The sequence below is a fragment of the Rhinoraja longicauda genome, chromosome 11 (genome assembly GCF_053455715.1).
Source record: "Rhinoraja longicauda isolate Sanriku21f chromosome 11, sRhiLon1.1, whole genome shotgun sequence".
NCBI classification, from domain to species: Eukaryota; Metazoa; Chordata; class Chondrichthyes; order Rajiformes; family Arhynchobatidae; genus Rhinoraja; species Rhinoraja longicauda.
This window is the reverse complement of record NC_135963.1, coordinates 32,334,936-32,361,481: the sequence shown is the minus strand read 5'-3', so window position 1 is coordinate 32,361,481 and position 26,546 is coordinate 32,334,936. Positions and strand designations below refer to the sequence as shown.

Here is a 26,546-nt window from a genome sequence, read left to right as displayed (position 1 = left end):
GCTGCAATTTTTGAGAACCAATTTCACTATCTATGAAGCTACTCACTTTCGAGTGTCATCTGCAAACTTATTAGTCATGCCTTAAACATTCTCATCCAAATCGTGAATATTAAACAACAATGGGCCCAGCATCAATCACTGAGGTGCACCACTTCTTCAGACTGAAGAAGGGTCTCGACCCGAAACGTCACCCATTCCTTCTCTCCTGAGATGCTGCCTGACCCGCTGAGTTACTCCAGCATTTTGTGTCTACCCAAGGTTGCTGGTATTGCTGACTGTGAGGAAGGCTGTCAAAGTATACAGCAGGATATAGATCAGCTGCAGAAATGGGCAGAGAAATGGCAGATAGAGTTTAAACCAAGCATGTGGTGTGGTGTTGCACTTTGGTGGGTCAAATGTAAGGGGAACATATACAATTAACACATAACCCTTAACAGCATTGATCTTGACGTCAAAGTCCATAACTCCCTGAAAGTGGGAATACGAGTAGATAGAGTGGTAACAAATACATATGGTCTGCTTGCTTTCATAGGTTGGGGCATTGGGTACAAGAGTCAGGAAATGATGATGCAGCTTTATAGCACATTGGTTAGCCCACATTTGGAGTGTTACATGCAGTTCTGGTTGGCCTGATGCAAATTGTATGTGGAGGCTTTGGAAAGTGTGCAAAGGAGGTTCACCAAAATAGTACCTGGAATAGAGCATATTAGCTACAGGGAGAGGTTGGACAGACTTGGATTGTTTTCTCTGGAATGGCAAAGGTTAAAGGAGCACTTGTTAGAAGAAGATAAAATTATGAAAAGCAGAGACAGGGTCGCCATGCAGAACCCTTTTCCCAGGATGGAAACATTGAGTTATAGAGGACATAGCTTTAAGGTGACAAGAGTAAAGTTTTCAGCAGAAATGCGGGGCAAGTTTTTACACAGTGGAAGGTGAGTGCAAGGAACGCACTGGCAGGTTGGTGGTGGAGGCAAACAGCAGCATATAAGAGACCTTTGGATAGACACAGATATAGAAACATAGAAAATAGGTGCAGGAGTAGGCCATTCGGCCCTTCGAGCCTGCACCGCCATTCAATATGATCATGGCTGATCATCCAGCTCAGTAGCCTGTACCTGCCTTCTCTCCATACCCCCTGATCCCTTTAGCAAAAAGGGCCACATCTAACTCCCTCTTAAATATAGCCAATGAACTGGCCTCAACTACCTTCTGTGGCAGAGAATTCCACAGACTCACCACTCTCTGTGTGAAGAAATGTTTTCTCATCTCGGTCCTAAAAGACTTCCCCCTTATCCTTAAGCTGTGACCCCTGGTTCTGGACTCCCCCAACATCGGGAACAATCTTCCCGCATCTAGCCTCTCCAACCCCTTAAGAATTTTATATGTTTCTATAAGATCCCCCCTCAGTCTTCTAAATTCCAGCGAGTACAAGCCCAGTCTATCCAGTCTTTCCTCATATGAAAGTCCCGCCATCCCAGGGATCAATCTGGTGAACCTTCTCTGTACTCCCTCTAAGGCAAGAACGTCTTTCCTCAGGTTAGGAGACCAAAACTGCACACAATACTCCAGGTGCGGTCTCACCAAGGCCCTGTACAACTGCAGCAGAACCTCCCTGCTCCTATACTCAAATCCTCTTGCTATGAATGCCAACATACCATTCGCTTTCTTCACTGCCTGCTGCACCTGCACGCTTGCTTTCAATGACTAGTGCACCATGACACCCAGGTCACGTTGCATCTCCCCTTCTCCCAATCGGTCACCATTCAGGTAATACTCTGCTTTCCTGTTCTTGTAGGGAATGGAGGGAGATGGATTATATGCAGTCAGGTACGAGTTGGTCTTGGCATCATGTCGGAAAAGACATTGTGGCCCAAAGGGCCTGATCTGGTGCTCGACTGTTTTTTATTCTAATGTCATTTTTTTTTCTGGTTGTGCAGTAAAATCTGAAATAATTTCAAGAATTAAATGCGAGTTATAATTTTAGATTTTTTTTTAATTGCAAGACTGTGAAAACAGTTATTAAGGCTGAAAAACAAAGTAAAGTTTACCTAGTAATGACCAGAATAGGTTTTTTTCCCCGATCATTACTGACCATGTTGCTAATCTGTGATACGACTACTTTATACCTTTTCAATAAATTTGGAAGGCGAACAGAGCATTGAAATACCATTAGATGTTTATGATTATAATTTCTGGTATATCATGACTATGATTGGAAGTTGAATTAGAGGGAGCTGCAGCGACCCAAATCTGAAGAAGGGTTTTGACTCGAAACATCACCCATTCCTCCTCTCCAGAGTTGCCACCTGACCCACTGAGTTACTCCAGCTTTTTGTGTCTAACCCAATTGCATTATTGTGCTGAAAAATTTAGTTCAATACCCAGGTCCACCATGTCAGGCACAGCCAATATTGCCAAATATAAAAGAGAAAGGAAGTTAAGATAGTAGTTCTTTGACACCATATGAATTTTAAATATCTCCATATATTTCTGGAGATTGAGGGAGATATAAAATTCCAATTTTGAGGGATCTAGGAAAGAATACGTTAAAATTAAATACAAAGCAATGTCTCTCGACAGTAATAAAGTGCAACAGGAAATTTGCAGTCAATATTATTCTTTCTGAACTAGTTTCATAAATCTCAGTAAACCCACATGATTTCCTAATAGCTTGCATCTGCCAAGAACTGTATTTATTCAGACATCTGTTACAAATGTTATCTCTTGTAAGGTAAAATTTGCATGAAGTTTTTCACTTGGACAGATAAAATGTTAAATGAGATCTATAATTTACATATGAGAACTGGCACTCTACTGAAACTGTTAACACCTGTCCAGTTATTGTGAAGTAGTGTGCACAAAAAATTGTCATCTTTTTATTACAATACCGAGTTCTCATAATAGATTGATGCGGGTTTTAAACAAACTATCCTGGATTTCTGATTGTAAATAGTTCAGGCTGCTTTTGGCTTGTGGAATACACAGAGCATGAGCACTACACAGTAGCACAGCTAGTAGAGCTGCTGCCTCACAGTGCCAGTGACCTGGGTTGGATCCTGACCTCAGGTGATGTCCGTGTGAGGTTTGCACATTCTCCATGCAATCTCATGAGTTTTGAGGTCGCTGAAGAAGGTTTCCTTTCTCCCCTCCATTCCCTGTGCCCCACCTGGACTCACACCCTGCCCCTCCTCCTTCATCACTTACTCTGTCTTCACAATTTGCAATTCTTCAATCCTTCTGTCTCACACCTTTTGCTTTATTCCCTAACCTTTGTTCCAATCATCTGAATATCAACCCACCCATCCCCACCTGTGTTACCTCCCATGCTTTGTCTTGCCTCACTACTCTTCCAGCTTTCTTCCCCCCCATTCTGTACAATGTCTGAAGACGTGTCCTGACCCAAAAGGTCACCTATCCAGAGGTGCTGCCTGACCCGCTGAGTTACTCCAGCACTTTGTATCCTTTGTGTAAACCAGCACCTGCAGTTCCGTGTTTCCACACAATGGAAAATGTGCATTGGAATCACAATGAATGATTAACCCGGTTATACCAGTTTGAGCTGCAACAGGACACACTTGTACCATCCTAACTCATGGTTCCCGCTCAATATCATAATTATAACATCCAGAGAGGGCAGCAGTGATGTTTATTCAGTTACAACATATCCATATCCACACCAACTGAACTGGATAGCCATACATACATACCCCAGAATGAAGGCTCTTGGTTTAGTTTAGCGACACAGCATGGAAACAAGCCCTTTGTCCCGCTGAGTCCACGCCGACCATTGATCTCCCCATTCATGCTAGTTCTAAGTTTTTCCACTTTATATCTGCTTGAATATCTCCTTATAACTCAAACTTTCCAGACCCACTAATACCCTTGTAAATCTTTTTTACACTCTTTCCAGTTTAATAATGTCCTTCCTCTAGCATGGGAACAGTGCTCCAGATATGGTCTCACCAACATCTTGTACAGCTGTAACATAGCATCCCAACTCCTGTATTCAATACATTGACCAATGAAAGTAAGTGTGGCAAATGCATTTTTCACCACCTTGTACAAACCAAATTGTAAACTAATCAGTATGTAGCATTGATGGTACTTGGCAGTATGTACCAATTCCACAGTAATTTATTTTAATAATGCTTAGTTCAGTACTCCTTCAGTACTCCTTAGTTCAATGTAAAGAGAGCACACCAAGCACCTGTTGAATGGCAGATCTGGTCTCTGTAAAGTACTGGATACTATGGACAAGATGATGGAAAATTGCAATCTTTGCATGGAAGCCACAATAACTTGCACACCCTCTGACGAATTTCCATACAGGGAAACACAAACATGTATTTTCACAAACACATCCAAGGGTCAAAAGTCAAGAGTCAAGATTCATGAGTGTTTTGTTGACTGACCCAGAACAGTCTGACACACAAAAGAGGGTACTTGTTTCGGGGCGCAGGAGCCTAAATGTTACTACATCCAAAGCACTATTTTGAGCCAAAATTATAATTCATGCATGGGATGTCTTTGATTATACAAACAAATATGGTTAAAAAAATAAGTTCCTTGCACTTGTAGGGATTTATAAATTTTGAGATGTTAGAACAAGTAAGACATGAAGGAGTAACGTGTAGAGCTCTGGAAGAGTGGAATTAATAATTTGAGTACCTGATTACATAGAGACTGGGAGGTCAATACCCTATATGTATTTTGAAACTGGATTTATATTTAGGTTACATTTGTTGTTAATGTGATCCTGATCCCTATGTATCAATATCACTGTTATGCTTATCATTTTTTGAATAAAAAGATTTGAAAAGAAAAAAAAAAATAACATGTGTATCTGAGATAATTACACAGAGCAACAATACTTCTCAAAGGAAAGTTGAGCACTGTATGAAGTTGTGTTAATAACGACAAGTAGTTAAACTTCATTATGTGCTTTGTTGACCACGAGGCTGTGGAACCAAGACCAAGCCTGTACATTCCATTCGAACACTCCCCAGAGTCTGTCTGAGCCTCCCTCGCATGCATGCGCTAGATAAGACATTACAGGAACAGTCTGAGGGAACACCCGACATGGATCAGGAATATAGTGACTGATCTACAAGCACAAAAGGCAAAATTGAAATAAATAACAAATCAACTTAGTAGCTTCCCTGTCCTTTGGACCTCTTAATATATTTTACAATTAAATGATTATCTTTGAATGCAGTGTATGTTGTTGCCTACACTAATGTAGGATACAATTGGGACATTGCAAAGTTCTGTTAAAGAATGGTTTATTAGAAAATCCACTTTTTTGGGTGTTGCCTGGAGAGTGAAGATTGTCTAAAAATCCGGGGCAACTATCTACTCTTAAGCTAGTATCTACTCTTAAGCTAGTATTTTACATCTACTTGAGTAAACATTTAGGCCCTCAATTTCACATATCTTTCAAAGCAACACTCACTCCTTCAACACTGTATTGGTGTCAAGTCAAGTCAAGTCAATTTTATTTGTATAGCATATTTAAAAACAACCCACGTTGACCAAAGTGCTGTACATCTGATTAGGAAAAAAATGAAACATACAGTAGCACGCAAACATAACAGCACATACAAAACAGTTCACAGCGCCTCCTCAATGAGCCTCAAACGCTAGGGAGTAGAAATAGGTTTTGAGCCTGGACTTAAAGGAGTCGATGGAGGGGGCAGTTCTGATGGGGAGAGGGATGCTGTTCCACAGTCTAGGAGCATAGGTTTTACCCTGAGATCCCTAGTGCCACTTGAACCACAAGCTTCTGATTTGAAAAATTAGTTTTACTAGCTGAACCGAGCTGCCATCTCTAACTTCAAGTAGCCCTTGCTTTCCCTCTCTCTCCATCCCCTCCCCTTCCCCATTCTCCCACCAGTTTTTCTTTTTCCAACTACATTCTATCTCTTTCCCACCACCCACTCCCCTGACATCAGTCTGAAGAAGAGGCTCGGCCCAAAATGTCACCCATTCCTTCTCCCCAGAAATGCTGCCTGTCTCACGGAGTTACTCCAGCATTTTGTGTCCACCTTTGATTTAAACCAGCATCTGCAATTCTTTCCTACTCCCTGACATTTAGACAGATCTGTTTAGAATGTAAAAACCCAGTGAGGCTGCAGGAAGTTCAGTGATCTGATCGAAGAAAGTTTGACTTTCAGGTTTTAGCAATAATGCATTGGTACCTTCCATAGCATGATGAGAAACAAATCAAAATAACCGAGACTGGATGTTGACTGTCCTTTAATATTTCCATAAAATGGTATGTAAAAAGATGCATTTGAACTCCGTGGATAAATATATATTTATATTGATATAAACATTCATGAAATAGTTGTTAGAATGCAATTGTGTCAATATTTAAATGGAGAGTAAAGCAGTTTAAATTAGGGACATCGGAAATATAATTTTAAAATTAAATAAATTTGTGATATATATTGCCTTTCTAATGTATATCCTTTGCGCAGGTCCAGGGCTGGTTGTTAACATATCTGTGTTCTGATAAAGTTCAGATTTAGGAATCTGCAGAGGCCGGCCATATTTGGTGGGACCCCGTGTATTGGATCCCTTTGGGAAGAAGTTATCTGCCAAACGTCTGAAGAATGTGTACCAACAAATACCTGTGGTAATCAAATTCAATGCAGTTTAGGCAAGTAACTCTGTGAATAATAATTCGCGAAAAGATTCAAATATTCAGAATATTGTCATATTTTGTTAATTGCTAATTCATCCAATTACTAAACCATCTATATCTATTCTGAGAAGATCACTAACAAAGAGTACCTGTGATCACAAGACATATTGCGATAGTAATCCGAGGCAGGTTGCGTTTTTATATTTCTTCCCCCTGCTTTCCAAATGTGTCATTGTCAGTGTTAGATATTTGGATGAAGCAGTTATTTAGATTGTCTATTATTGCTCAGTACCACAACATGTGCTGGATTTTGCCTGAGGCAGTGGCATCCTGATATCCCAACTCTTGTTATTTCACCCCTCAGCATTAGTTCTTCACTCCCATAGCAACATAATTCCTGGAGAATAAAGTTCCATTGTTCAAACATTAGCATTTGTGTCTCAATGAATATGTACGGGCGGCACGGTAGCGCAGCGGTAGAGCTGCTGCTTTACAGCGAATGCAGCGCCGGAGACTCAGGTTCGATCCTGACTATGGGTGCTGCACTGTAAGGAGTTTGTACGTTCTCCCCGTGACCTGCGTGGGTTTTCTCCGAGATCTTCGGTTTCCTCCCACACTCCAAAGACGTACAGGTATGTAGGTTAATTGGCTGGGTAAATGTAAAAATTGTCCCTAGTGGGTGTAGGATAGTGTTAATGTACGGGGATCGCTGGGCGGCACGGACTTGGAGGGCCAGAAAGGCCTGTTTCCGGCTGTATATATATAATATGATATGTTATGTTCCTTTACTGAACCTTTCAGATTTTCAATGTCCTGATTATTTTCTTATTATTTAACTTAATTTTCATTTTAGGAAATAAGAATGAAACTAAGCTGTTTTACAACTGTGAGGGACACACAAATAAGAACATACAGTGCATGATAATGTTAAATATCATTTTTCTTCCTATATTAATCATTTAATATATCATATCACTCAAAAAATATGGATTAGATGTTTCTTGATTTTGCTATTAAACACATAAAGTATTCTGTGAAATAAATATGATTATCAACATGTCAAATTAATGTTAAATATTTTATAGGTCGGTGCATTAAAAGACGTTTACTATGCAATGGTGAGAGAGATTGTGCAGATAATTCTGATGAGGAAACCTGTGAGGCTGGTGGTCCCAATGAGATACAAACTTTCTGCAGAAATTTGTTTCCGATTCCTGGAATACAAACATTAATGAACAGGTAAGTTATATTAATGAGATTCCTTAGTTAACCAGTTCAACTAGTTCTAAGTTATCCCACTTTCTCATCCACTTCCTACACACTGAGGGCAATTTACCGAGGCCAATTAACCTACAAACTCGTACGTCTTTGAGATATGGGAGAAAATTGGAGCATCCGGAGGAAGCCCGTGTGGTCATAGGGAGAACGTGCAAACTCCACACAGACAGCACTTGAGGTCTGGATTGAACATGGATCTCTTGCACTGTGAGTGAGCAGCTCCACCAGCTGTGCCCCTGTGCCGCCCATCATTAGTTCATCTTTTTGGTGAACAACCTCATCCTATTATCTGGATCATTTGCTTTTTTTTGTAGCATCAAAGTCTTAGGTGTCACACAGCACCTTCTGGCCAGTAGATCAATGCCATGTTGTTAATGTTCATCTAAGTTGCTAACAACAGTGAATGAGTTAGCAGAGAGTATAAAATCATAGGCAATTGTTAATTTTGACTAGGAGCAATTGGAGTGATGTCCAATCTGGTATGCATTACATACCTCTCCTTGACTGACAGTCTGTCAATATCACTGAATAGGCTCATAAATTTGCCATATATATCTCTTTGCCCTCTTCCCAACTTGCCCACCAATCTATCGCCAGAAAACTTAGCTTCAGTTCACACAGACCATTCATCCAGGTCATCAAGATAAAGTTGCCTATCCTTCTGAAATGTGCACTGGAATAATCACCTTCTATTTTTAATTTTTCTGCAACAGTAGTTGGATCATATTTATTTGTGCCATTAATTCCTTCATTTCATTGGAAATCCTCGTTACATTCAAATAATCAGCCTTAAGGTTTGTCTTTTTTTTAAAAACCAATTTTCCCCTATTCTGACTTTGTTTGCTAGTGCATTCCTGTCTTTGGTGTCACTTTATTTCACATTGGCTATCTACACACATTTGTGCTATCTTGCAATATTAATTTCTACTATTTCTTTCCCATTCTGAACTCCCCCCCCTCCCCCCCATCTCTTGGTTCAGAATCTTCACAAAACAATGAGCTAATTCGACATATATTGCCAGTTTAGAAACGCACCACTTAGCAAATCTCAGCACTGCCAGCAGAGTCTAATGTTAGAGCTTTGCACTCATTAGGAACTGTGATGCTGCTGCTGGCAGGCTTTTCATTGCATCTTTACCTCACCGTACGTATGCACATGACAATAAACCCGATTTGATTTGACTTAATTGGTAGAGAAAGCGATGCTTCTTTTCACGTGCTGTTTTCTTTTTAAAGTTATAACATCTTAACGAATAAGATTGGAAGAGGAGTTCTAGATAAAGAATATAATGGATACTGCGAGTACGTGTACAATGGGGAGTGGAGGGAGCTGCGGTATGATAGTGAGTGTGAACATCTCTACTATAACGACGATGAGAAATACTTCCGTAAACCATACAACTTGTTTCTCTATCGGGTTGAGGTAAGCACTAAATCAAAATTGCAAATCGAACTTTTCCTTAATAGATTCTGAAATACGAAACAAAGCAAAGACTTGTTATTACTTCGCTCGTTGCTCCAAAGCAGTATCAGCAGATAAACTCAGACATCACTGCTCAATGTTTTTGGTTCATGACTATTTTCATATGTTAATTTATAGTTCAAAATGTTGCTGCTGTCAGCTAGTGATTCATATCGATCTTCTTTCATGTGGCTGACTTGGATCAGCGATTGTTTCTATCACATACAGTATTGTGATCAGTGAGGTGGACCCACACAGGAAGATTACACCATTACACATTATCTGATCCCTCTCCTCTGATTGTTGGTGGTCAGGTTGCAGTGAGGATAAGGTATTTTAGTTTGTATTAAAGAATTTTATTTTGCAGCCTTCTTTCGATATTGTTGCTCTGGGGAGGAATCCCTGGTCGGCTACTGAAGCATTCATTCAGCCATTAAATGCTGGAAAATGTGCTCATATTTAGCACACACTGCACCTAAGCAACCTGCATTGAGTTGTGAAACTGCCCAGTCATCTGTCCCCACAGCAGCAGAGTTTTTGTTTACATTGTAAAAAAACATCATCAAATGATGCTCCTAGTTCTATTCAGACTGATGCAAAACTGGTAGAATGTGGAAATTGACATCATTTGATATTTGCATGGTGAAAAATCTGGCTTGCTGAAGAGGACAGCACGTGGATTTTTTTAACTACAGTGAGATTACTCAGAAATGATCTGCAGGTTAAATAGAAATTGCATTTTCACTGCCTAAAAATCAAACCTGAGCAATGTAGATTTTTTTTTCTCTCTATTGGATTTTTTAGGGGCTCCTAAACTTGTCATCGCACTAATAATATTAGACTTTGCGTTTTGCCTCCACTTTAATTTCAGCTGTGCAATGGCATTTTGGAATCGAACAAACACGAGATCCACAATTTCCATTTGTTATTTTTAACTCTTCCAATTTTTTTCCTCTTTTATTGACAGGCACTTGCTGATTCTGGGTTTACAGTGGAGGTCTACAATGATGTTCACAAGTTATTGTCAGCAATGAAAACCGATCTGTCCCTTTCAGTTTTAATGAGTAGAGCATTTACATTGGAGCTTGGTTTCAGCCTCAGTTTTGCTCACAATCTGACCAGATTTGTTGGGAAGGTGAGTAAATGGCAGATAACATCTGTAAATCTATTCAAACTGAAATCTCAAAAAGAACACAACATTTTCTACTGTGCTTTAGTCATTGTTTTCTCCCACATTTCCAAATTGGATTCCATTAGACTGTTTTGTGTAACGTAAACTGTGAAAGAATTTGCACAGGGCACATAAAATAAACTGCATATAAACTGCAATTTTCCTTGCAGAATCATAAGCAGTTAAAGTAAGGCATAAAGCATACTGTTCATGAAAGTCAGTAATGTAAACTATGCACCTCATGACTTTGTGTGTATTATAAGATGAGGGATACTATTAGTTATGTCTTGTCCACAAAGTCCATAGACCACATTGCCAATTTATGTCTTATATGCACACTGTGATTCCCATAACTTTTGAAACTAGCAAGCTCCTGGACACATCGCTGCTGTGGAAATAATTTATGTCAGTTTAATATATGGAACCACCCCCTGGATGGAATATATTTCCCCAAAAGGTTCAGTTTAGTTTAGTTTAGTTTAGTTTAGAGATACAGTGTGGAAGCAGGCCCACCGAGCAAATGCCCACTATGATCACCCATACACTAGCTCTATCCTAGACACCAGGGACAATTTACAGAAGCCAATTAACCTACAAACCAGCACACCTTTAGAATGTCAGAGGAAACCCACACGGTCACAGTGAGAGTATACAAACTCCGTACAGTCAGCATCCGTAGTCAGGATCGAACCTGGTCTCTGGCGCTGTAAGGCAGCAACTCTACCTCTGCGCCATTTGCTGCCCTTATAAAACCACACACCTGAGTTGTTTTGAAAACTATTTACAACTATGCGCATCGATGGCATTGTATATTGCATCCCAGCAATGTGTACTTAAATGTGTATTTTAGCTCTCGAAGATATCAAAACCATTCATCTGTGAGATTGTGTTAATGTTCTTTCACGCTTTACATGTGCTGCGGCTTGTGGTGACCAACAACTAGTTTCTGAGCTAGCCTCAAGTACTTCCTGAAAGTGGGGGGATGTTTGTGTCAAATACTAATCTGTTACTCTGTGAGGGAGCTCGTTCACTATTGCAATATTTTCAGTGCCATTAACCAAGTTCAATAAGTAAAGGAAACTGATTGGATTTAGGCAACTGAAATGTTAATGTATTTTAGAATCACTGACTAATAAAGACAATTGTAGACAATTATTACATATTATATTGCATCTTAACAAAAATTGATTTTGGCAAAAATATTGACATAAATTTTTTAGGATGTTAATTTTGTTCGTGTTCGAACTAAAGTTCAAACTGCTCACTTCAAAATGAGGAGATCTAATTTAATTTTGGATGAAGAAATGGCTGAATCCCTGATGAAACTTCCAGATGAGTACAATTATGGAATGTATTCCAAATTTATTGCGGATTATGGTACACATTACTACACTTCAGGAAAAATGGGAGGTGTTTTTGAGTTCATCACGGTCCTGAATAACAATGTAATGCGAAATACAGGTTTGTGGCAGTTAATAGTGATGTTGTTTCAATAAAATTTACATTGGGGAATTACTTTAAGATAAAATTACTTAACATTAGCTGCATATCTATGTAATGTAGAGGGATGGATTGCATTACAGCCAGAGCACATAAAGGTATGACTGAATATCCGGCTACGTTATCCACTGTAATAGTTGAGGACGGTGAAAGTCCAGTGTGTGCTCCCTAAACCCTTTGATTGGTCTGTTCAAGAACATTAAGAAACAATGTCAGGGTCTGAACCCCTCCTCTCCCTGTTGCTGAGCCCTGCTCTGATGGGAACCTGGCACAAATATCTGCTCTAAGCTGACACTCCTATAGTTCTGAACACTGGGAGAAGTGGTGGCAAATGGAAATTAATCCAGATAAATGTAAGCTAATGTAATCGGTGATGTCAAATTCTGCTAGGTCGTGAGGGGTAAATGGCATTTGACTGCCAGAGGTGCCAACCTCTGGTAAAGACTGGCCGACCAAAGTACAGGCTTGAGGCCAACATCTCATCCCTAAGCGATCACACTGTTTGCCCCAGCCTCCCCATCACTAGTCCTGGCACACTGAGCCATGGACCATTCAGTGCTGCAACTAGTGCCAGTGGAAGGCAGTGATTCCTGCTAGGCTTCCAGCAAAAGCAGCCTGCAGCTTGAATTGGTATTTTGTTTGGAGTGCTGGAGTTCTCCGCACATTTGAGCTTTTGGGCTGAAGGACCAAGAGTGTCGTAACGAAGCAGCATCAGCAAGGTGACCCTCGGCAGGGTACAAACGTAATCCCAGCCCTATACCAACATGGTTCACTTCCAGCTGCCTCTAGGAGTGGTCTAGGAAGCCACTCAGTTCAGTAATTTACATGCTCCCGGAGCTAATTAATTAAAAAAAGTATTCAAATATACTGCCCTCTTTCATTTTATCACCCTTCACGTCTCATCTTCCATTTCTTTCTTTCCTATAATGATCTTCTTGTCATGTTTTAGCTTGCTTGCTATTTCCTGATTCTCTTTGCTTTATCTGCCACTACAAACTTTTCCTCAATCAATTTAGTTTCTTTCTGTTTCATGATTGCCTTACTCTTTCTATATCTTCTCATTTTGAGTCATCAAATGAAGTCTCTTTCTATTCTATGTAAAAACATGATCAAGAAATTGGACCAAAAGTACACTCGGTACATGTTTTGGACAATTTCAGAACAAAATACAAGATTGCTGAATTGAAAAATTATAATAGAGACTTTTCTAAAATACTCATGGATTTGCAAGGTACATATAAAATACCAAACAGCTTAGTCATTCTTCAGACTTCTTTTGCCTCGAATTCTATGAGTAATTTTTATTTTCCTACCTATGTGCTGAGGCATTACCTGATACTCAATGCAGCTTTGTGTTAAGAATAACAACATGGTACTTTTGCAGCATGATATGAATGAAGTTGTATCTAAGAAGCTGTTCTCTTATTTACCTAAAGATGTTACTGCATTCCAAGTTGGATTCTGCATTGCAGAATCATTGGGAGTAATCATGAACATGGTAATTTTCAAGTCTGAGATATGTGCAAAGATAGCCTCTACTGAAGCACGTAAGTAGACTGTAAATACAGACATCGAATCATTATGGTAGATTTCAGAAGACGTTATAATTGCTTGCTATATTTTAATAGCTGTGATTTAGAAATCGTGGCTCTAGAAATCGTAGACGCATTGGTGATCATTTTCTAATGTTCTATAGATTCACGATCAGTTCCTGTGGATTGGAAGGTAGCTAACGTTATCCCACTTTTTAAGAAAGGAGGGAGAGAGAAAACAAGAAATTATAGACCAGTTAGTCTGACATCGGTGGTGGGGAAGATGCTGGAGTCAATTATAAAAGACGAAATTGCAGAGCATTTGGATAGCAGTAACAGGATTGTTCCGAGTCAGCATGGATTTACGAAGGGGAAATCATGCTTGACTAATCTTCTTGAATCTTTTGAGGATGTAACTAGGAAAATGGACAGGGGAGAGCCGGTGGATGTAGTGTACCTTGACTTCCAGAAAGCCTTCGACTAGGTCTCACATAGGAGATTAGTGGGCAAAATTAAAGCACATGGTATTGGCGGTAGCATGGAGAGAAAATTGGTTGGTAGACAGAAAGCAAAGAGTGGGGATAAATGGGTCCCTTTCAGAATGGCAGGCAGTGACTAGTGGGGTACTGCACGGCTCGGTGCTGGGAACGCAGCTATTTACAATAAACATTAATGATTTGGATGAAGGGATTAAAAGTAACATTCGCAAATTTGCAGGTGACACAAAGCAAAGTGTGAACTGTGAGGAAGATGCTATGAGGTTGCAGGGTGACTTGGACAGGTTGTGTGATTGGGCGGATGCATGGCAGATGCAGTTTAATGTGGATAGGTGAGGTTATCCACTTTGGTGGTAAGAAAAGGAAGGCAGATTATTTTCGGAATGGTGTCAAGTTAGGAAAAGGGGATGTACAATGAGATCTGGGTGTCCTCGTAAAACAGTCACTGAAAGCAAGCATGTAGGTAGAGCAGGCAGTGAAGAAAGCCAATGGAATGTTGGCGTTCATAACAAGGGGAGTTGAGTATAGGAGCAAAGAGGTCCTTCTGCAATTGTAAAGGGCCCTAGTGAGACCACACCTGGAGTATTGTGTGCAGTTTTGGTCTCCAAATTTGAGGAAGGACATTCTTGCTATTTGAAAGAGTGCAGTGTAGGTTCACGAGGTTAATTCCTGGAATGGCGGGACTGTCGTATGTTGAAAGACTGTAGTGACTGGGCTTGTAAACTCTGGAATTTAGAAGGATGACAGGGGATCTTATTGAAACATATAAGATTATTAAGGGGTTGGACACGCTAGAGGCAGGAAACATGTGCCCGATGTTGGGGAGTCCAGAACTAGGGGCCATAGTTTAAGAATAAGGGGTAGGCCATTTAGAACGGAGATGAGGAAGAACTTTTTCACTCACAGAGTTGTGAAGCTGTGGAATTCTCTGCCTCAGAAGGCAGTGGAGGTCTATTCTCTGGATGCTTTCAAGAGAGAGTTAGATCATCACAAAATAAAATGCACAACAGAACTGAAACCTGAATAGTGCATCCTTAAATGGGAAACATATTGTACTGTTGCAGCAACATATTGCTGCAAAAAGTAAAATTTTAAGACAAATACTTGCTCAGTTATCCGTGAACCTCAACCACCCTTAATAATCTAGGTTTAAGATTAGAACTTTTTGCAAATGTAATACATGTCTGGGGAAAGAAAGGGGAGCGGAATAGGGGTTTGTATTTGCCTTAAATTGGAGAATTTAATGTTTGTACCTTTGGGTTCTAAAGGGCCTGTCCCACTTAGGCGATTTTAAGGCGATTGCCGGCGACTAGGCTGTCGCCGGCAGTTCACCAGGGTTGTCGCGGGCATGATCCTGAGGAGTCTTCCAAGAATCGTAGTGGATCTCACAAGCGAAGCTGAGAAATCAACCGGAATAAAATTTCTCGGCGACAGCTGGCTTGTCGCCAGGTATCGTTGCTTATTGCGGGCGCTATCGCATGCTGTCCCCAGGTTTGCTAGGTTCTCTTAGATGCATTTAGAAGCACATAATATTAAAATAAGTAAAATTATTTCAAGATACCATAAAATACTTGTGTTTAACCAATTTATTTACCGTCAGGACATTTGACAGGTAGATTGGAGGCGACAGTTTGACGGTCAATAATAATTTTTTCATTAATATTTAGCTTCAAGCAGTTTAAACAGTATTATAGAGGATGTCATTCCACATGTACTCGGAGGAGACTCTGAAGCTGCTGGAATGTCAAGTCAAGAAATACCAGATGCCACAATGTATCGGCGATGGGGCAAATCCTTGAAATACTCACCAGCAATCATTGACTTTGAGGTAAAATAGTGTTCTAAAGGTCTTCGACTTCACATAATTAAATGAGCGTTTAAGATAATTGAAGTATCCCATCTTGCTCTCATGCAATTAAAACCATGAACCTCAAATACACCATTAAGGAGTTTCAAAATTAAAAGGAACAGTAATATTAGGATTTTGAAACACTGGGAAAGAAGTCGGAGGATTTCTTTTAAATGCAAGTGGATAATCCTGGGCTAGCGATATGCATTTAGGACTTACAAAATTTTTGATTTACAATGGGTTTATCGGAACGTAATCCCATCGTAAGTCGAGGAGCACCTGTAGATGGGAAGGAGAGGAGGCAGATCAAGGTTGTTACATTCACGCTATTCCTTGGAGAAACACTTTAGGAGCACTAGCATCTTACATCCTATGGGGAAGTAGGTGGTTTTGCATGCCAAGAAGCACAAAGATATAAATATAATAAAGGCTGATCTATAACAATGAGACAGGCAGCTGTCTTGATGACTTTGAGCCAAATATTTAGAAAAGCAGTAAGCCCAATGGAAAAGCTTTAACTGACTACTGGAGAATGCAGAAACAAATGACCATGAACAGTGAAAGGGAAACATTAAATCAAGTTAAAGATCAAGTCAACCGTTGCCACTTGAGGCGGCACAATGGCACAGGTGGTATAGTTACTGCCTCACAGAGCCGGAGACCCAGGTTCGATCCTGACCTTGGGTACTGTCAGGAATGTGTGGTTTGCACATTCTCTTTCAGACTGTGTGGGTTTCCTCCCATATGCCAGTGACGTGCAGGTTTGTAGGTTAATTGGCCTCTGTAAAATTGCCAGTGTGTAAGGAGTGGATGAGAAAGTGGGATAACAAAGAACTAGGTTTACTAAGATTTACTTCACTGACTTTGAAATATTATTCAAAATTAATACGTACTTGATGCATTCATTTCTTAATCGCTCATATGAATGGGTGAGCGATGGTCAGCACAGACTCGGTGGGCCGAAGGCACTGTTTCCATGCCCTAACATAAAAACCTTTAAAAAAACGAAACAATTCTAATTTCAGGTTAAACCCTGACTTTAAAGGTTCATAATATAGTCACCATTTATTTAACCTTACATGACGCTGCAGTGAATGCCATTTAATGTTGGCCTGGTTACTACAACATACTCGGCAAACTTACCTCATAAGATCTTTGGAAAACTTTAGATAAGTATTACTTGATGAGTATTTCATGGTCCACCTGGATAAGATGGGCAAAAGAGGCTATTTCTGACCTGTATAACTATAACTTCAACGTTGAAATCCGTTTTTAAGCAGTTAAGAGAACAAAAAGTGAAATCTAGCTATTACATAGATATAACGTATTTTAACATTATGACCACTGACAGGTGAATAACATTGATTATCTTGTTACAATGGCACCTGTCAAGGGAATTGGATATATTAGGCAGCAAGTGAGTTCTTGAAGTTGATGTGTTGGATGCAGGAGAAATGAGCAGGAGTAAAGACCTGAGCGACTTTGACAAGGGCCAAATTGTTATGGCCAGACGACTGGGTCAGAGCATCTCTGAAACGACAAGGCTTGTGAGGTGCTCCCGGTCAGCAGTGGTGAGTACCTACCGACAATGGTCTGAAGAGGGATAAACCACAAACTGGCGACAGGGTGTTAGGTGCCCAAGGCTCATCGATGCGTGAGGGAAACGAAGGCTATCCCTTTGGTCAGAACCGACTGTGGGAAGACGACAAGCCAGTGGAGTGAGTGTGATGCTCTGGGCAATGTTCTGCTGTGAAACCCTGGGTCCGGCCATTCATGTGGACGTCAATTTGACACGTGTCACCCACCTAAACATCGTTGCAGACCAGGTATACCCCTTCATGGCAATGGTATTCCCTGATGGCAGTGGCCTCTTTCAGCAGGATAATGCGCCCTGCCACACTACACACATTGTTCCGGAATGGTTTGAGGAAACATGATGAAGTGTTCACGGTGTTGTCCTGGTTTCCAAATTCTCCAGATCTCAATCCGATTGAGCATCTGTGAGATGTGCTGGATCGACAAGTCCGATCTACGGTGGGTCGGCGCTATATATATATATATTCTGGTCTTGAGGTGTGCAGAGTTTCAATCAGGGACTTTGACTTCACCATTTGTTAATAAATGGAATTACCACTTTCTCAACATAGCTTCATACAAACTAGGAATCAATGTTACATTTATAAATGTGAAAGAACATATACATGCAAATGCATGCACTGTTATTATTAATGGGGTGGAAAAACACACTAAGAACGATAAAATATCTCAAAGAGCACCAACACTAACATTGAAGAACAGAATACAATAAACTGAAGGAAATGAAACAGGAAATTCAATTCATAAAAATTGCTAATCCATTAAAAAATATTCAAAAATCATAACTATGAAAAGCTAAATTTCAGCCAGCTGGCTGAGATCGTCAGAAAACCTAGTTGCAGCTTTCAGTTAACATTTTAGCTCTCCAAAAAAACATTGGAAATTTAAAAATAGACAGTAAAAGTTTCTATAGATATTTTAAAAAGAAAAGAGTTAACAAAGTGAGTGCTTTTATGAACAAGTCTAGGGAAAATTAATAATGGAAATCAATGTGATAGCTGATAAATTAAACAGGCATTTTGTATGTTTTTATTATAAATGATACAAACAAACATCCCAGAAATAGTTGTTGGTAGGGGGGTACTCAGGAAGATTACAAAAACATAATGGACTCCAAAGCTTTGGGCTGACAAATCTTTTGTCTTGATGAACTTCATCCTCGGATCTTAACAGAAAAGGAAAGTGAGATATTTCATGCATACTTATTTTCCAGATTCAGGGAAGCTTGCATCAGATTCATAGAGTCATAGTGATACAGTGTGAAAACAGGCCCTTCAGCCCAACTTGCCCACACCGGCCAACATGACCCAGCTACACAAGTCCCACCTGCCAGCATTTGGTTCATATCCCTCCAAACCTGTCCAATCCATGTACCTGTCCAACTGCTTCTTAAATGTTGGGATAGTCCCTGCCCCAACTACCTCCTCTGGCATCTTGTTCCATACATCCAGCACCCTTTGTGTGAAAAGGTTACCCCTCGGATTCCTATTAAATCTTTTCCCCTTCACCTAGCCGATCTATTCCTCTCATGATCTTCTACACCTCTATCCCTCATCCTCCTGCGCTCCAAGGAATAGAGTCCCAGCCTACTCAACCTCTGCCTATAGCTCAGACCCTCCAGTCCTGACAACATCCTCGTAAATCTTCTCTGTACCCTTTCCAGCTTGACAACATCTTTCCTATAACATGGTGCCCAGAACTGAACACAATACTCTAAATGTGGCCTTGCCAATGTCTTATACAACTGCAACATGACCTCCCAACTTCTGTACACAGATTGGAAAATAGCAAAGTTAATTATTTTTCATAATGAAGAGACAGAAAGCAGGAAACTACAGGCCTGTCATAGGGTAAATGTTGGATCATTTTGGCAGGACACATTAAAAAATTTAATGTAATCAAGCAAAGTCAATATGGTTTTGTGAAAAGTTGATCATTTTTGATGTTCGGTGGTTTTTTTTCCCCATAAGTGATATGTTCTGTGGATAAAGGTGAACCTGTGGATTAACTGTTCTTAGATCTTCAGAAAGCATCTGAGAAGGTTGAACATAAATGATAGAGAATTGACTGGTTAATAAGAAACAGAAAAGAGGTATAAGTAGGTATTTTTCTGTTTTGCCAGACATACCGAGTGGTGTATCACAGGGGCTGGTTCTGGGGCCTCAGTCTAGAATCTATATGAAAATCTTGGATGAGGGTAGCAATAGGCATGATTGCTAAATTTGCTGATGGCACAAAGATAGGTGGGAAAATATGTTGAGATAAGGGCATGAAACCACAAATGGGTACAGATAGATTTTGTTATTGAGCAAAGATCTAGTAACTGGAATATAATGCGGAAAAATATAAAACTATTCATGGTGGTAGGACAATATTTTAAATAATAAATTATCTGAATAGGGGTAGATTGGAACACTCTGAGATGCAGAGAGATTTGACCTGAAGGTAAGTATACAGGTACAGAAAGTTAATAAAATGCTGTTGTTTATTGCATGGGTAATTGAATATTAGAAGGGAAATTATGCATCATTTATATCGGACACTGTTAGAGATCATATCTGGAGTATTGTATACTGTATTGATCACCCATTCCTACTAGTTCTACATTATTCCACTTTCGCATTCACTCTCTACACACAATAGACAATAGACAATAGACAATAGGTGCAGGAGTAGGCCATTCAGCCCTTCGAGCCTAGGGATCACACTAGGGATAATTTAACAGAGGCCAATCAACCTACATCTTTGAGATGTGGGAGGAGACTGGACCACCCGGAGGAAACCCACGTGGTCACAGGGAGAACAAGCAAACTCCACACATCTAGCACCCAAGATCAGGATTGAAACCCAGTGGTGCTGTGAGATAGCAACTCTGCCAACTCATACATATTCTATGTAATGTATTCGAAGCATATATTGCTCAATGAGTTCCTGGATGATGCTTGCTCAGAAAGAAGGGTAGATGATAAGCTTTCCTGGGTTATCAGCAAGAGGTAACAAGTGAATGAAAAGCAGAGGATTTTCTCAAATTTGAACATTCTTGGCGTTGTTAGATATTTGTAAATAGTTGGTTGCTGGTCACATAACTATTTTACAACAGCGATGGCACCTTTTATTAAAACCCTTATTGTTAAGGAACCTAAACTATAAACAAAGAACATGTTGGGCTAATGGCAGATTGTGTTGGGCTAATGGCAGATGTGCCTGTGGCAAATCGGAAATAAGGTGGCATTCTACTCAAATTTGGAAATTTATGGCCTTTTTACATTCAAAGTTTCATTGTGTTTACTAATTAACTAGATTAGATTTTGATTGTTCAAAAATGTTTTTTTATGTTATTTGACAAATTAACATTAAATTAAAACAAATGGACTGAAGCTATTTTTTTAACTTTGGATCAACTCTAAACATAATTTTTGTTGCTTACATCAATCAGGTCTTGCCTATTTATGAGCTGGTGTCGAGAAGTAATCTTCAATCAGTTGGCATTAAACAACAGCATTTAAAGAGAGCAGTGGGGGAGTACATGTCTGAGTTTGATAGCTGCAGGTGCCCTGCATGTTACCACAATGGAGATGCATTTCTCTATAACAACGAGTGCACCTGCGGTTGCGAGCCTGGTTATGAAGGGAAAGCATGTCAGGAAACAAAACGAACGGGTAAGAAGGGTCCTGACCCAAAATATTGTCTGTCCATTTCCCTCCACAGTTGTTGCCTGTTCATCCAGTAGTTTGTTTTTTGAAAAGGGTAAGAAATTATCAAAAGTAACATGGGGATCTTTGTAACTGTTTCAGACACTGTTTAAAATATACTCTGATATACCTCTATTGCAGATATCATATTCACATTGTTCTTCTTATCGAGACCACATCACAAGATTAGAAATCGTTCAGCCAGAGCTGAACACACTTCTCGGCATCAGCATACAATGGCGTCTTGCGCTTCTTGGACTTCTTGTGCTTCTCGTGCGTAGTGATACATAGATACACAGACAATAGGTGCAGGAGTAGGTCATTCAGCCCTTCTCGTGCATAGTGATACATAGATACATAGACAATAGGTGCAGAAGTAGGTCATTCAGCCCTTCGAGCCAGCACCGCCATTCAATGTGATCTTGGCTGATCATTCACAATCAGTACCCCGTTCCTGCCTTCTCCCCATAACTCTTGATTCTGCAAGCCCTAAGAGCTCTATCTAACTCTTGAATGCATCCAGTGAATCGGCCTCCACTGTCTTCTGAGGCAGAGAATTCCACAAATTCACAACTCTCTGTGTGAAAACATTTTTCCTCGTCTCAGTTCTAAATGGCCTACCACTTATTCTTAAACTGTGACCCCTGGTTCTGAACTCTTCCAACATCCGGAACATGTTTCCTGCATCTAGCGTGCCCAATCCCTTAATAATTTTATACGTTTCTGTAAGATCCACTCTTATCCTTCTAAATTCCAGTGAGTACAAGCCCAGTACCTCAATTCTTTCATCATATGACAGTTCCGCCATCCCGGGAATTAACCTCGTGAACCAACGCTGCACTCCCTCAATAGCATGAATGTCATTCCTCAAATTAGGAGACCAAAACAGCACACAATACTCCAGGTGTGGTCTCACCAGGGCCCTGTGCAGAAGGACCTCTTTGCTACTATACTCAACTCCACTCTTTATGAAGGCCAACATGCCATTAGCTTTCTTCACTGCCTATATGCTTACTGTCAGTGACTGATGTACCAGACACCCAGGTCTCGTTGTACTTCCCCTTTTCCAAACCTGACACCATTCAAGTAATAATCTGCCTTCCCGTTCTTGCCTCCAAAGTGGATAACCTCACATTTATCCACATTATACTGCATCTGCCATGCATCTGCCCACTCACCCAACCTGTCCAAGTCACCCTGCATCCTCATTGCATCCTCTTCACAGTTCACACTGTCGCACAGCTTTGTTTCATCTGCAAATTTGCTAATGTTACTTTTAATTCCTTCCTCTAAATCATTAATGTATATTGTAAATAGCTGCGGTCCCAGCACCGAGCCTTGCGGTACCCCACTAGTCACTGCCTGCCATTCTGAAAGGGACCCGTTAATCCCTACTCTTTGTTTCCTGTCTGCGAACCAATTTTCTATCCATGTCAATACCCTACCCCCATACCATGTGCTCTAATTTTGTCCACTAATCTCCTGTGTGGGACCTTATCAAAGGCTTTCTGAAAGTCCAGGTACACTACATCCACTGGGTCCCCCTTGTCCATTTTACTTGTTACATCGTCAAAAAATTCCAGAAGATTTATCAAGTATAATTTCTCCTTCATAAATCCATGCTGACTAAGACCGATCCTGTTACTGCTATCCAAATGCGCCGCTATTTGATAATTGACTCCAGCATCTTCCCCACCACCGATGTGAGGCTAACTGGTCCATAATTCCCTGCTTTCTCCCTCCCTCTTTTCTTGAAAAGTGGGATAACATTAGCTACCCTCCAATCCACAGGAACTGATCCAGAATCTATAGAACATTGGAAAAAGATCACCAATGCATCCACGATTTCTGGAGCCACCTCCTTGAGTACCCTGGGATGCAGACCAGCAGGCCCTGGGGATTTATCAGCGTTCAGTCCCATCAGTCTACCAAACATAATTTCCTTACTAATGTGAATTTCCTTCAGTTCCTCCATCACCCTAGGTCGTCTGTCCCCCAGTACATCTGAGAGATTGTCTGTGTCTTCCTTAGTGAAGACAGAACCAAAGTACCTGTTCAACTCATCTGCCATTTCCTTGTTCCCCATAATAAATTCACCTGTTTCTGTCTTCAAGGGACCCACATTTGCCAAAACTATTTTTTTTCTGTTCACGTACCTAAAGACGCTTTTACTATCCTCCTTTATATTCTTGGCTAGCTTTCCTTCATACTTCATCTTTTCTCCCTGTATTGCCGTTTTAGTTACCTTCTGTTGATCTTTAAAAGTTTCCCAATCATCTTTGCTATGTTATGCGTCTTCTCTTTTATTTTTATACTGTCCTTGACTTCCCTTGTCTGTGGAAAGATTGGTGGAAACAGGGCCGCGACGTGAATGCTCTTTCCTTGACCCCTTTCACATTGTTGAAAAGACAGAGAATTTAATCATTCATTTATAAGCATTGTGGTACTTACTTAATTTTTGGTTAAACTGCTGCTAAGCCTAGAGAGTGTGGTGCATTGTTAAAGACTTGCTATTCCCTTGTTATGGGAGATTGTATGGGTTTGGGTCTGCTGCCTTTGAATTCAATGGCACTCAAGACTTAAGGCAACTGAGGAACCAATTTACATTCTGAATTAATTTGAACTGGGTCACTTCAAAATCCATTTGAAAAAAAACATTTAAAGAAATCTAATTTTACTTGCTTTTTAAGTTTTTTTAACAGATGTGTGTCTGCAACTGGGCTATGTACTAACATAGTGTTAAGTGTTAATGGCTGACCAGTGTTGGGCATAATGGGAACTCTAATATCTGGAAAGATAAATTAGACTTCCATGGCTGCAATTATTTGCCTGACTGCTGTTGAACTCAGTAGGCTGCCAGCAACGGGTATACATGAATGCACCAGTTAAACAAGACCATCCAAATCGGCTTTTCCTAATGCCAAACCTGAATTTAGCTACCAAACTCTTGCAGATGGAGTAATCAGATAAAGACTTAATTCTATTGTTTTTCTGATAATGCTTCCTCAAGCAATAGTTATTTAACTAATTTTAAATAGTAATGTCTTTATTATAGTCATGTACGCTGCACAACAAAATAATTCATGTTTGGAGAAATACTGAACAAAATTACACTTTTCCTGGTTGAAAATGAGCTTACACATTGCCTTTTGGTTGCAGGTGTCCAAGTCAGTCCAATGTCAGTCCAAGTTAGTGGAAAACTATTTCACTGTGACGTTTTTCCCTTTCATAGGCCCCACGAATGGAGGATGGGACTGCTGGTCTCAATGGTCTTCATGTACAGGTGGTTCAAGAAAACGGACCCGGAACTGCAACCATCCACCCCCAAGAGACGGTGGTGCCATGTGTCTTGGGAAGAATGCACAGACCCAGCACTGTTAAAACAATTCTATCCCCACTACTTTTTCTGTCAGCATTGTTTACTTTGAAATGTTGACTAATTTTAATGGGGTGGTAGTATGAAACCCACTATGTGTTTCTTTTGGCTCGTGCCCACTAATTTGTATAATTTAAACTGCCAGAATCTCCATTTATTGAAAATTTGTGAGAATTAGTTGCGGTCAATAAGCCTCTCCATAGCAGTGATATTAGTCCTTTCGCAACGTTTGCCCGCCCATTAATCCATCAACATTTTGACATGACAATTTCATCACACAATAAATGATATTCTGATTGCTGACCATTGGTCCGCTAAAATCTGTTACATCTTCACCAAAAATGATTCATAAATTGGAAAAAAATGAAGCTTCAAGTGATAGGTATTTCAATAAAAAATAAAGATTTGCAACATAGTTGGTTTCAGATATTTTGTAAAACAAAATTACACTTGTCCTGGTTGAAAATGAGCTTACACATTGCCTTTTGGTTGCAGGTGTCCAAGTCAGTCCAATGGGGTACCGCAAGGCTCGGTGCTGGGACCGCAGCTATTTACAATATACATTAATGATTTAGAGGAAGGAATTAAAAGTAACACTTGCAAATTTGCAGATGAAACCAAGTCAGTCCACTCTCCCCTGACTGTGCATATGCCACCCCCCACCTCTCCCCAACAGGGCCCAAAGGGTGTACTTATTTTGAAGGGAATTGCCTCCAAAAGACTCACTCAACGCTAAATAGGTTACTTCTTATTCCTTCTTATTTCTGATCCAATCTTTAATTTACTTTGTCAACCAAAATTCCCTAATCTTACCATTGCTGTTTCTTGCCCAAACAGGGACATGCTGACTCTTTAGGTAGACACAAAATGCTGAGTAACTCAGTGGGCCAGGCAGCATCTCTGGAGAGAAGGAATGGGTTAAGCTGATTGTAACCTTCATTTGTGGTAACATAATCTTCAATCATATGTTGTCTGGTAATAGATGCCACTGCTCATGCCCAGAAACCTCTGTGCTTACCAGTTCTGTAGATGTGTGGATACAATTTAACCACAAAGCACAGAAGAACTATGCTACACCTCACATTTCTGAGCCTGATGGGAATGCGTTAGGACTAACTTTCTTGATAGAAAATGAGTTTTAAATCATTATGAGGGGTAGCTTTGCCAGGCAGTGGAGGCACTCAGATCAAAACTTCCCTGTACATGGACGATGTCACTGTCTTCTGCTCAGATCCTCGGTCGGTCCACAGATTGATCGGCATCTGTGACCAGTTTGAGTTTGAGGAGCCAGAGTAAACCACAGGAAGAATGAGGCCACCACCTGGACCATCCTTCCCCTTCACCATCAGGTATGACTACCTGAAAGTGCTGTGGATCTGGTGAGAAGGGGCCGAGGTGTGTAACAAACCTGGCAGTAGCAGATAGCCAAGGTCAAAGAAACACTGGGACTGTGGGAGCAACGCTCCCTCTCGATAACTGGGAAAGGTTTGGTCACTAGGCGTGAGGTGCTCTCGGGGCTGCTTTACCAGACACAGGTGTGGCCCCTCCCCTGCTCCTTTGTCTCGGCGATCACCTGGACCATCTTCCAGTTCACATGGGATCAAAGATGAACCAGGTCCGATGGGTCATGATGCACGTCCATAGACAAAAAGAGCAAAAGCATACCCAACCTTGACCTCATTGTCTATTGTCATCTTGATGGGCATCTTCATATGTGGCTGCATCAGGCTGGGTATGGAGCCAAAAACATGTGGGCACCAAAAGTCATTAGTTGCTGAGGTCCTAGCTGACCCTAGTGCTGTGAAGATTGGGGCTGGCACCGCAGGCTGGACATTGCTGCACCACCTGCCCTTTGTGGAAAAGCTTTCTCAGACCAAGAACTTTAACAACATCGGGCAGGGGCACTGTGAGCAGCAGACTGCACAGTTTGTGTGGTGAAATGCCTCA

The 26,546-nt window shown here is 40.6% G+C and overlaps 1 protein-coding gene across 1 annotated transcript in view; it reads left to right on the top strand.

The window, feature by feature from the left end:
- Positions 1–25,014, top strand: part of c8a (complement component 8, alpha polypeptide) — a 29,734-nt gene extending 4,720 nt beyond the window's left edge. The window contains exons 3-11 of the mRNA XM_078407344.1: positions 6,520–6,661; positions 7,732–7,885; positions 9,161–9,347; positions 10,354–10,521; positions 11,778–12,018; positions 13,494–13,604; positions 15,754–15,914; positions 20,968–21,190; positions 24,456–25,014. Coding sequence (XP_078263470.1) covers positions 6,520–6,661; positions 7,732–7,885; positions 9,161–9,347; positions 10,354–10,521; positions 11,778–12,018; positions 13,494–13,604; positions 15,754–15,914; positions 20,968–21,190; positions 24,456–24,604 — 1,536 coding nt within the window. The 3' untranslated portion in view covers positions 24,605–25,014. The remainder of the gene's footprint in view (positions 1–6,519; positions 6,662–7,731; positions 7,886–9,160; positions 9,348–10,353; positions 10,522–11,777; positions 12,019–13,493; positions 13,605–15,753; positions 15,915–20,967; positions 21,191–24,455) is intronic.
- Positions 25,015–26,546: the final 1,532 nt, after the last annotated feature.